At 33.0% G+C, this 12,356-nt stretch overlaps 1 protein-coding gene across 8 annotated transcripts in view; it reads right to left on the bottom strand.

Moving 5' to 3' along the window:
• Positions 1-12,356, bottom strand: part of LOC100647382 (multiple C2 and transmembrane domain-containing protein) — a 43,639-nt gene that overhangs the window by 7,811 nt on the left and 23,472 nt on the right. For 2 of the 8 annotated variants that reach the window (XR_007224851.1, XR_007224852.1), the window contains exons 1-7: positions 4,742-7,990; positions 3,679-3,827; positions 2,605-3,010; positions 2,148-2,290; positions 1,712-2,071; positions 1,270-1,399; positions 357-521 (exon numbers count right to left, since the gene is read on the bottom strand). Coding sequence is in view for 6 of the 8 variants with exons in the window: in XM_048407796.1 (XP_048263753.1) it covers positions 357-521; positions 1,270-1,399; positions 1,712-2,071; positions 2,148-2,290; positions 2,605-3,010; positions 3,679-3,827; positions 4,742-6,172 (2,784 nt within the window). In the remaining 2 variants the exon portion in view is untranslated. Of the gene's footprint in view, positions 1-356; positions 522-1,269; positions 1,400-1,711; positions 2,072-2,147; positions 2,291-2,604; positions 3,011-3,678; positions 3,828-4,741; positions 7,991-12,356 lie in introns of those variants that run through there. The other 6 variants (XM_048407800.1, XM_012310202.2, XM_048407796.1 and 3 more) reach the window with 5 other exon arrangements.

Raw genomic sequence — 12,356 nt, 5'->3', positions numbered from 1 at the left:
GTACCATGAATCATTAAACAAATGACAGTTGTTTAACTAGTATATTACAAAACAGGAAATGTAATTTCAATTGATAATGACTTGTAACATTATAAGAGCAATAATTTGCTATTATGCAGCAGTATTAAAAACAAACGGTAATCCAGCTTTTCAATTTTTTACAGAAACATATGACTCAAATTTATATAAAATTATACAAATTTCTTTTCCTAATACCTTTTGGCTGTAGAATAAATAAAACAATCATATGAAATTCTATTAAAAATGTAATTTTTTTTAATTTTCAATGAATATATAAACTTTTACAAAATTAAATATCGATAACAATTTAAATAACAATTGCTGAAAATATTTACTTTGTCCTTATCGTCATCGTCGTCATCGTCGTCCCCAGGAGTGGCAGGACCTTCATCACCCTCGTCGTGGAAGTGGGAACTCGATTGATGCGATAGGGGCGTACCGGTTATTACTGCAACCTGTCCGGAAATCCATTGATTGAATCCGCTTCCATCTCCATAAAGCTGGCAGGTAGCAAAGGACGTGGACATGCAGCAATGCAGGTAAAGGTCGTCAAGCAGATGATTTACATACGTGTTATCTTACATGTGTTTAAGGTTGATTGGTTATTGGCGTCTATTATTTATAAGCAAGCTCCAGCATTGAGAAGATATAACAATAGTGATCAATATATTACATACTAAATGGAAGAAATATGGTAAAAATTGCTCTAAACTATGTAAGCCATTTCTATGGAAAATTTTGAAAATTTACAGGCATAAACCTTGAAATATCATTGTTGAACAATTCTGTACTAAATACTAGAATACTACTATATCTAATTTTATAAAAGTATTTAAAAATGTAAAGATTTAAAACATAGGACAACCAAACTGTATATCCATGCTAGTCACACAGCTTTTTAACTTTAATTTCATTTAGCTCAAGAAGGAAGATAGTAATTTCTACTAAGTAGCAGTAACAAGAATAGGAAATTTAGTCAATGTATAAGATTACCTCGTTCAATGGGACATTTTCTAATCTACAGCATTAAATATTGCAGATAATATTACTAAATAAAAGTTTTAGTAGTATTCAGCAGAATGTTAGATTTTTGCAGGTACTTAAGGCTAGCAATCAAGTTTAACGAATTAGCAAATACATAAGGTAAGTGTACGAGTGTCAATAATTCATAAAGATGGTGATAAGTGATTTAGAAAAATGCTTTAACAAGGTAAAATGTAAAAGGATCTGATTAGTTTGTTCACATACCAGATAATACTTTAACAGAATAAGGAGTGCTATTCCAGGAAACATGTAAGGTTCAAAGTAGTAACAGCCTAAAATAAAGATGACCAGTGCGATGATGCTTCTCATTTTATTTTCCCATTCCCAACAGCTCCTAAGGATACAATAAAACACAGAAAAAATTTTCACCATTATTCATTGAATAATTTCATAATATCTTCGAATAGGATTAAAACGTAACATATACGTAGATTAATATATAAAATATCTCTCTACGTTAATGTAAAAAATTAATGAATAAATGAATAATATAGCATTCTAGGAAACGTAATAATTATTAATCCTCGTTTTGACGAATGACAAACAGTATTTAATTCATGAAATAAACATACGATGTGATTTACGTAATAAATATCATGACTATTTCTAAAACAGATTGAAAGTAGAATCAAAGTAGTACACGTACTGCACGTATTTTCCAATATCAATCACGATAACGATGATTGCCTTCAGCCTGAGAACGTTACGTAAAAACACTTGTCTTTTGAACTTTATCTCTGGTTCCATGTACTTCTTCTCCTTGGGATTCAACGTTCGAACACATGCTCTGACAACGTTCCACACCACGTTCAGCTCCAAAAGAATTTGCGCAGAATTTCCTTTGGCACGACCCCTCAGTTTTTTATCCTTTAACGCGTACCATCGTTTCTCACCGTTCCTTATCCTTAGAAGAGGTATGGCGACTTTGCCGAGAAACTCTACTTTATGGTCCCTGTCCTCGTCGTACACTGTCACCTCTAACACCGAATTGATGTCTTTCACGTTACTATGAGAAACAAATAAAAAAGGTTATATTTTTTATATTCTCTTCTGAAACTCGTTACATGGTCACGATAGCTTACAAAGTGAATATTTTCTGCCAACTTGGAGCCAGCGTTTTATATTCCGTCTGGGTTTGCAATCTTGCGTTTACCAATTCCAAGACGCAGAAAGGGTCGCTCTTGCCACCCAAGTCGGCTGCCGCGAGACCTTGTGCTCTGAATACCTATATAACGAACGAATCATAAATATACATTTTATGAATTCTACAAATCGAAAGCAATAAACGAGAGATATAAGAGATACGAATCCTAAATTTATACTTTCAAAAATTTTAGATACATATTGTAAATTTCTGTGCAGTTGACAATTATATTTAATAAGATTATAATGATGAGCTTGAGAAAAAAGTTAAACCTTTTTTAATTAGTCCTAAAAAGCTATATTCTTCTCCTATTTTTGAATTTTCTAATTAAACATTTTCCTACTATTTTTAAACTTAAGTTTTCTCCTTCTTCTCCATTTTTTAAAGATAGGTACCTTTACTGTTAAATGACCAACGTCTCGTACCCTCTGCAACGAGTTCACCAAAGCATATCTTTGGTATAATTGCTCACGTTCACGAGGTGTTTCTTCGTGTGCGGCTAAATCGCTGATCGTTTCGCTAGCGGTGGTACCACTAATAGTTAACAGTAAAAATATGCTGCCAGAGCCGTCCTCGAGATCCCGCCAGAGTCGATGGGTCGTCTCACGTTCAAGCGTCGTCAGATCGATTACCGTTTTTCCCATTAGGTCATCCTGATGGCTTTTATCCCGATCCCACACCGTGACCTCCAATTCTTGGCCTAAATAAGGATCTTCGTAAAGGTGGAGATCGAACTGCTCCAACCAAACGGGATTCAGGGTCTTGTGCACTACTTTTGACTTGTACTTTTCCGTTCCGAGACTGAAATATGCAGAAGAAAATGATTATAATTACCATTAAATATTAATTTGGATATATTTTACCAATAAGTAAGAATAACACTTGATGGGTAATCAAATTAATGTATTTAGTAATTTGCTAATTTTAATATTATTTGGTTTTCTCAGAAATCAGACTAACGAATCTCATGTTTTCTAAATTTTCCAGTTTGTTATGATTAGTATTCAAATTCTGAATTCTCAAAAAATAAATGATTTGTTTCTATAGGATTGTTTATCATAGGATCATGTGAATAATTTAAATTGTGACACACATTTAAAGGAGTAATATTTCTAACACGGATACTATATTATCAAATCCTTCTATTTTTCAATTGATAGAGTTGATCGGTATGGCTTTTCTAAGCGATATATTTATCTTCCTTTTAAGATAGCAAGGCTTTTATAATGATTACATTTTATATCGCATTATACTGTATAATTTAAACAACCAGTGACAAGAAGTACAACTGAAATATAAATTAGATACTTCATATAACTTATTTCGTTGACATCGATACTTCTTAATCTTACAAGTATTTCACACTGAAGGAAGCGAAGTACAGGGATAGTATCAACAATACAAATAAAATAATTTCAATACAATGACAATATTGAGGACAAAGGTGGAAATAATAAGGGTACTCATACCGAAATTTGACATAAGGATCCGAAAGACCGTCTATATCCATCGGTAATAAATTCTTCGCCTCCACAAGAACAATCGTTACCACGGAGCTCCATATCTGTGACTTTAACCGTCTATTTACGTCCGCCAATCGATTGGTCCTTTGGAAATACTGCAGACATAAAAATACGCCATGCGAAATTGAATTTTCTATCTGATGGAGGAAAATATAATAAGAATAAAGTAAAATAAAAGGAAACAAAATAGGGAAAAGAAAAATATCGTTTCACTGTGGAAAATAATAATTTTAGAAGATTCTGGTTAGAACATGTGTATTGGAAAAAATGTTGAACAAAATATCAGCTCCGATATTAGTCTTTCAACTGTTTGTTCGATGGGCACGATTCTATGTATATATGTATATTATATATAGGGAACCAGTCAAGGTTTATCTACGGTTCTATATGTTCAACTTCAATATTTGTTTCTGAAAATAGTGAACAAATTGTTTCGAGAAGTCTATACAGAGCTTACCACGGTAATTTAAACAGAAGATATGAAAAAGAGATAGAGGCTCAGATTGAGTGATTTTATATGTAACTGCAGCATTACTTTTACCTCTGTCATCAAGTCGACAAATGTGAATCATTCACTAGCATCGATAAATGTTATCTCTCAACATGAATTCAGTTTTGACTTCATCCTATGTACATTTAGTGTATTACGAGATGTTAGATAACATAATTAAAAATAGAACTTGGATTTGTTACCGCAATTAAGTTTTTTTTCAAAGACAAACCGTGTATGTTCTGATTGTGAACTGCATCAGGAATCTACAAAACAACAGATTCTCTGAATATCCTCTATCATCTGATTTCAATTCTTAACAACTTCTATAAAAAGAAAACTAATCTTTCATAGTATTCTACAATTTAAATTATAATCATAACTACTGGTTCCCTAGAAAAATAAAATGTTCATCAATATCCTGTATCATCTTTTCCCAACTGTTAATAGTCAACTATATATATAAACAAATTTCTCCAGTAAAATTAATTAAAAAAAAAAAAAAATACTCCAGTCTACCCTATGAATATCTTCCATTTTCTCTCTAACATTGCCCTTGAGTTTATCGAACAGATCATGATGCTTCACGTCCTTCGCGTCCAAAACCTCTTGCTCCTCTACCTTCGACTGTTCAGAAGACTTCCTCAACCTCGAAATCAAATTTGCAGTCTCGAATCCCGATCTCTCCGGTCTCTTTAAATGTTCCAATTTAATTTCTATTCTTCCCACCTCGTCCTTCTTTTCAGGCGCGGTAAATTTGAAATCAAAACTCTGCTCTTTCTCGCTCAACCTCCCCTCCTCCATCTTCAAACCATTATTTTTCTTGTCGTTATACGTTCCAGAGGGTCTACAACGTTCAACGATCCAACTTTCTATAGGCAGCAGCCACGGATGCTTCTCCACCTTCTCTTCCCATATTTTCTCTATCTGATCCTCCAAGATCCTCTCTACAGAGCCCATCTTCCTCTCCAACGAAGATCTCAAAGATCCGATCGTTCTCTTCTCTTTGCTTCGAACTGGTCTTTCGATCGACAAACCCTCTATCCTATTTGTAGAAGAGTCTTCTCCAACATTTTCCGCCTTTCTCGCTAAATTTTCCAACGAACTCCACCTTCTAGTCGAACGATCCGATCTAATCTTATTCTCCAATCGAACATCTTTCTCTTCGTCATTGATTCCTATGAGGAAATTAATATCAGATATTTCATCATTAACTTTAAATGTATTTTCTTTCTGTTTTTCTTCGTTGGCGCCAGAAATTATGAGAGTAGGATCATTTTTCTCGAATTTTTTTTTAAAGGTACCTTGCTCACCTGCCGAAACATCCATGAACTTACGGTCTTTTATACGATTGGTACTCAATCTTAATCTTCGAGGTGGCGCTTCGACGGCTTGCGGTAACTCTGAAATGCTTTCAGTGTTTTTGTTATCATCTTGGCCAGCATTTTTCTCTGGAGAACTCTCGTCAATGTTAAAAAATCGACGATCGCTATCGGATCGATCGAATCGCATGCTTCGAATCGCCTTTCGGAATACCGCATCCACTTCCGCAGTCATTTCTTCAAAAGTTCGATTCCTCGTTGCGAAATCTTCCTCGGACTTGTGTCGAAACTTATCTCGATGATGAACCCAAAATTTTTTCCATTTATTTTCATGAGTTTCTTCGTTGGAGCTTATTTTGAGGAACTTTAAAGAAGTTTTCGTGGAAGAATTTTTTGAATCGATCGGCAATTGTTTTGGAGGGATGTCACTCACCTTGTCGCGCTTTAAAAAGCTACTTCCGCTCCGTGGTCCCGCTACTGTTGGTTCTTGGTCAGACATTTCCGGTTTGGACTCGGTGTCTGATATTTGACTTTCTGCCAAGTCTCTTGGACGCGTATCTTGATTGTCTTCGTTGGTTGTTTCTTTCGAGTCTGTTCTAGGCTTTATGGGCTCTATGTTCTTCTTCATTTTGTAAAGCTGTGACGTAAGACGATGATTCGTTATAAACTGGAAATACTAGGGAATGGTATTTTTTAGGTGCTTCGAGTGGAAACGCTTGCCTTGCAATATTTTGAATATATATATTATGTGACCAATAAACGCTTTCTTCCGGTCTTCGCGTGCGAATACGCGCCTAATTGACACCACCCGACGTGACGCCGAGAATTTCTTTCCTTCTCCACGGACGATAGGATAGTTACGTCGGTCATCGTTGGTTACAGTTGTCAGAATTGTAAAATTTATTTTCTATCTTGTTAACTTCTTCTTATAAACTTGTACTTTTTCTATATATAAATATGTTTTCGTATTTTTAATTTTACTTCACTTTCAACGAAGTTTTTATCTTGAACTATGAATTTCGTTCGATTAGGGTTAGGTTCGAGTTATATATAATATGATATAATATAAAAAATATAATATAAAAAGATTTCTTTAGTAATTAAATATTTTTCTTAAATATTTTAAGTAAATATTATTCTTTAGTCAATTTAGGAAAGTTGATAAAGATTCTGTACGTATAACTTTAAAAATTGCAATTGGAATAAAAAGAACTTTTAAAATAAAAATTAAAATAGAATAAAATATGAAATAGCAATAACAAATAATAATGCAAGGTAAATTGGAATCTTATCCGACGATGTCCATGAATATTTCGTTGACTCTTTTAGTTCCGCTCCTATGGCATTGTTATCCTTCTATTGTTAAAATTAACTGCAGTAATGTATCTTCGACTTCGTTACGCCACACTTTTACACATCGACGAATCTTCGCGTGTTAACAATGGTAACGATGCTAACAAGTCTTCCTTGTAAATCTCGAAGCAAAACTGTCCGCATCTGTCACTTTTTAACGACAATAAAAGATCGCATTTGAATCAGAACATAAACTTCTTCTTTGGTTTCCTTTTACATAATATAAATATTGCGATACGTCAGAATAATTTTTCACTATATATATATTTCTAACACTAACACTTTTTATACAAAAAAAAAGATTATCTTCACACCCCATAATCAAAATTACTTTTGATAAAACCTTTCAAGTATAAAATAATTAACTTCGGAACCAACTAAAATATAAGGAGATCAATCACAAAAGCAATCGTAGAAAATCCATTAATTTGTCTCACACAGTTTCACTAAACCTCCACAAACGTATTAATACCAGGACTTTAAGAACACAGACAAAATCACAGTAGCGTTTCGAAATAATACTTCATTTCACTGAAATCGATCCAGCCAATACAGGTTAACTGATTCCGTACAGATCGCGTGACCAATCTAACGATCTGAAGCGTGGAATTAGTGTTCAGATTGAATAACCAAAGTTAAAGATTTTCTCTCGTAACCTTAATTGCTATAGAGAATAGAACTGAAAAATCTTCTTCAAACAATACTACGGCAAACGAACTGCTCGAACACAAATTATTAGAGTTCTTACAGGCTCACTGAGTCATCGGAAGTGTTTGCAGTCACGTGTGCACGTGGCTCTAAGTCGTGATTCCACTTGCTAGTTATATTACATTGTCTTGTTTAACTAACCATTGTTATCCACATTATTTCTTAAAAGTACCTTTGTCGAATAGAATTCTGGTTATACAAGATGTTTCTTTATTATTATGTAAGATAGACTTTTTTTCATGAGAAATAGACTAAGATTTCGTCACTTCTTTACATATTTTTACATATAAAGTATTGATAAGCCAAAGTTATTGAATCCATTTATCGACATTTTTCGAATAATCTACCCTACTTTTTGTTTTGTAGAGTGAACCGATTTGGTAAATATGTTCATGTTACTGGTTCACATGTATGTCGCTCATTTTACACTGCTCCAATAACTGACACCACTCAGCGGTCAGTCAACAAAGTAGTGTCGTACACCGTATTTCATACCATTTCGAGATTTAACTGCCTCCTGGATGATTCCCATTCCGCGTTCCCATTCACTTTGTGCACACACTCGTTAGTTACGATCGTGCAGTGTATCTCGCAATGCTTGAAAAATTGTGCAAGTAAATATGTACTTATGTATGCATATGTTGACAATGTGCAGCGAAGACAAAAGAGTTACGCGAACGAAAGGGACGTTATTTTTAGCAGGAGGATCGTTCTGGTTTCCCGCGGAATAGCTCTCTTGAAATAATCGACAATTTTTTATCTGTACGTATTTTTAATAAATCTTTTTATTATTTTACTTTGTTCACTTTGTTAAAGATCGAATTTTTTTAGATAGAACGCGTTGGTTTAGAAACAAAACTTTAAAACAGAATATACGGCGGCAGCAAAACCACGAGACCTAACATGCTCGAATGACGATGGTGACTGCTTGACGATACAGCTTAACTCGACAACCGAACCTCTCTTTCCCTCTCCATTCCCGACACAGGAGGTAAACATTGCGATATCACGTATGCCTAACTTTAATATATGGTCGACTCGCATCACATTGGCGTAGACAAGTAAATAAAACATTTCTACTCTCTTTTGACTTTTAACGAAGATGTGAATTTCGCCTCTAAGAACCCAACTTTTTAGTCGAAACTTATGTACTTATCTGATAAGTACTTTGTTGATACTACGAACGGAACTAAATATTGAAAAGTATTTATTCATGGAGATTGAAAAGTATTTACGAGTAGTATTGTTTAGAGTACATATTTTGCAAGCTGCCTAAGACCACTTATGAAAAATTTTATTTGACAAAACAATTCATATATTGATAATAAAGCGGTATTCCGTTACTTTAAGCATGGTATACGTTCAAGTAAATGATAAAATTTGCCGTTTAAATGGTTATCAGATTAAAATAAGCCATACAATACGCCAAAAATATCAAACTTTAAAAAGGTATAACTTTTTAACCAATGAGATCCTTAAACTCAAAATCGTGAATGTGAAAGTGCATAAACTGTTGAAAAAAGAGAGGTACCCAGAGAAAAAGCTTACTCTGGCAAAGATTTCTTATTTTCTTAATTTTTCTCTGGATACTTTTTCGTTTTATATTTTTAGGATTTACAAAGTATAGCATCACATTGCTACATGCAAGTGGTCAAGATACGCTGCTACTTTCTTTTAGTTTCTGATTAAAATTCTATATCTTTTGATATAGAATTTCATACATTCTTATTTGTCTGCATAGACTGCGTAATTTTGTATGTAAGGTACGTCAACATTAGAGATTAAGTAAAATTTGTTTATTTATATAGATGATAAATGACGATTGGTGTCAAAAGGTTGAATACGTGCGTACTTTATAACATACCGATAATGGACTCTTTTGAGACCACGTGAAACCTGTTAACTACTGAAACCGTTCGTGAATGGTTATTGTAATATTGTGAGCGCTTTATTTGTCGCAGCATTTATGTACTCACGTCTAGCAAAATATTAAAATAAAAACCTATATTGTCGCCTTCCTAGTTTGTATTTTTAATATAATTACCATTTTAGAAAACCTTTTGTATGCATGTAAATATAACAATTATATTTATAGTTATATTTATAATAAAAAATGTGCATGTAATTAAAATAGAAATGTTCGGATTCTTAAAATTGTAAAAATTTATACCAGTCAGCGTTACTTAACCACATTCATGTAATTGCTTTTTAAATGCATGCGTCATGTTCCATTGATACCTATAACACATTACATAAGATAACTCCATTAATTCACACCCGACGACAATAAACGTTAGCAAACGTTTCTATGAATATTTTGTCGACTATCCTACCGATAAGTCAATGTTATACAGGAAGACCAATTGTATTTCCAAATCATATTCCAAACCATATTTCCGAATTTTAATTCTAATTTTCATCAATATTGATAATCTTTTCTATCGATTCCATTTGCAATTATACAAAAAGTAATAATTCAAGTGTAAATCATAAATTTATCATAAATAATACATACATTCTTTTTACCGAATCGATTTCAGCGATGAAATTAGTTCTTCCTAACGTTTCATGATTTTGTAATCCTTTAGACAGATTTCCATTAATTCAGAACTTACGAAATCTACTTCTTTCTTCTACTTTATGGTATTGCAGATCAATAATTGTCCAAGTATTTTATCGTCAATATTGATTTCGACACACGAAATGATCTAGTGTGAGACTATAACCATCGGTTAGAATGCTTAGATCAGGCTCATTTTCTTGCGCTTATGGAGAAATTTTTAGATTACTGAAGCGGAAACATATCAAGGAATACGAAACATATGTCTTTTTACAGTAAGGCTGAAGATAAAAGCAAATATCAAAACAATCGTAATACCTAATCATATAAGATATGATATATATTTATGATTTATGTCTTATAATCTCATAAGTACTAATGTACATAATGTATACTAATATATTGTAAGGTAAAGGATATCAAATACCAGAGTCAGAATCTAGAAATAGTAATTAGACAACAGAGCTATTTTGCAATGGAAGAAATTCTGAAGGCATCAATATCTTCCATATCTTTCAAAACCTAATAGAGTGTTCTGGGAACTAACTGTGTAATACTGATGAATCTTATCACCTGCTTATCATGAAATACTGCATGAAATGTATTTTTATTCAAGAAAGAAGATTAAAGAGACAATTTACTAATACAATTTTTGTATGCCTAATAACCGTGATATTAAGAAAGTTTAAATTTAGATTTATTTATTATTATAGCAGTTTTATTAATAGTAGCTACTAAGTATATACTTACTATAGTACTATTTAAGATAGTACAGTTATAAAGACTTATATTAAGTAGTAGGTTAAATTGAAATTTTTATGAGCACATTTAAAGAAATAGAACCTAAGCACAGATTTATTTTACTCACTAAACATTATCATAAATACAATGATACTAAGCTCCCAACTTTTTATAAATACACAAACACCCACAATCTGTTTATTAAAAATAATCTTATAGTATCAATTTATTTCAACGGAAAGGTATATCGTACCTTCTATTCATTCTTCTATAGAATCGACAACGAAACGAGCAATTTGTTGATAGGTCTTTCCATGGCGAACACTTTGACAGTTCGTGTTCACTGTCTGCGTTCCAATTGCAGCTTGTCGAAGTTCATAGTCGATGGACTTATCGTTTACCGATATTCCACTGCGTAGAAGGTATCTATCCACAGGAACGTCGAATTGTTCATTGTACAATGTTTAATGCTTGCCAGGGTGAATTGTTCGAAGCGTCCATCGAGTAAGAGTCGAATATTCCTTTGATACAGTAATAAACGTGAAACTGGACCAACGAGCCCTAATTTTCCATTCAGGTACTTCATCATCAGTTCCTCGACCTATTTTAATTGATTTTAACATTACGAGGATCAACGATGTTATTAGGTTGACTAACATATGAAATGTTATGAAATTCTGGAAATGCTGAAATATGAAATGCTGGGAAAATACTACCCATTAAATATATTGTCCTATTATCAATTATTTTTTTCACTAATTATTTTTATTAATTACTTTTTTTAATTTCATGTTTTTACTTTTCATATATTCAAAGTTATTGAATTTCTCAACATATACAACTTGAAATTATATTTTGTTAATTCTTAATATGAAAAGTGCACCTGAAACTAGCCAGTCATGTTATAATTTTAACATGTTCACTTGTAAGACTGTAAGTATCATAGAGTGTCAAATTCACACATTTTTACTGCTTATAAATTATGCAGCATTCATATGCAGTTCATTCGGTTTATTAAAATTCTCTTCAGCGGCTCGTGCGAGGAAGATAACGTCGTTCAAAGTGGCACAACGGTCTGTGTGCCCCTATCACCGCCATAATATGCAAATCCTCGACATTATCTATGTTTATGGATTCTGAATCGGCAGCTGTTTAGTCTCGATAGTAGTAAACAACTACAGGTCGCATAATCGATCGTTCAGGAACATTTACCGTTTAAAGTTTCCTTATTAGGAGAGACGAAGAGAGTTTGGAGCTTAAACATGCAGTAATGCAACTTTGTCTTGAAAAGCTTTCCATACAATAATAACTAAGACAGATATTTAGGTGATCCCATTTAGCTGGGCCACCCTGTATATTGATTGTTTATGTACAAGAGAGTACAGCAAAAAGAAATTCTTACAAACTCACTAGTAAGTTATTAAATTTGATACACATTGTGGTAATAGAA

Source organism: Bombus terrestris, chromosome 7 (genome assembly GCF_910591885.1).
Source record: "Bombus terrestris chromosome 7, iyBomTerr1.2, whole genome shotgun sequence".
Taxonomy (NCBI): Eukaryota; Metazoa; Arthropoda; class Insecta; order Hymenoptera; family Apidae; genus Bombus; species Bombus terrestris.
This window is presented reverse-complemented; position numbering and strand designations above follow the sequence as displayed.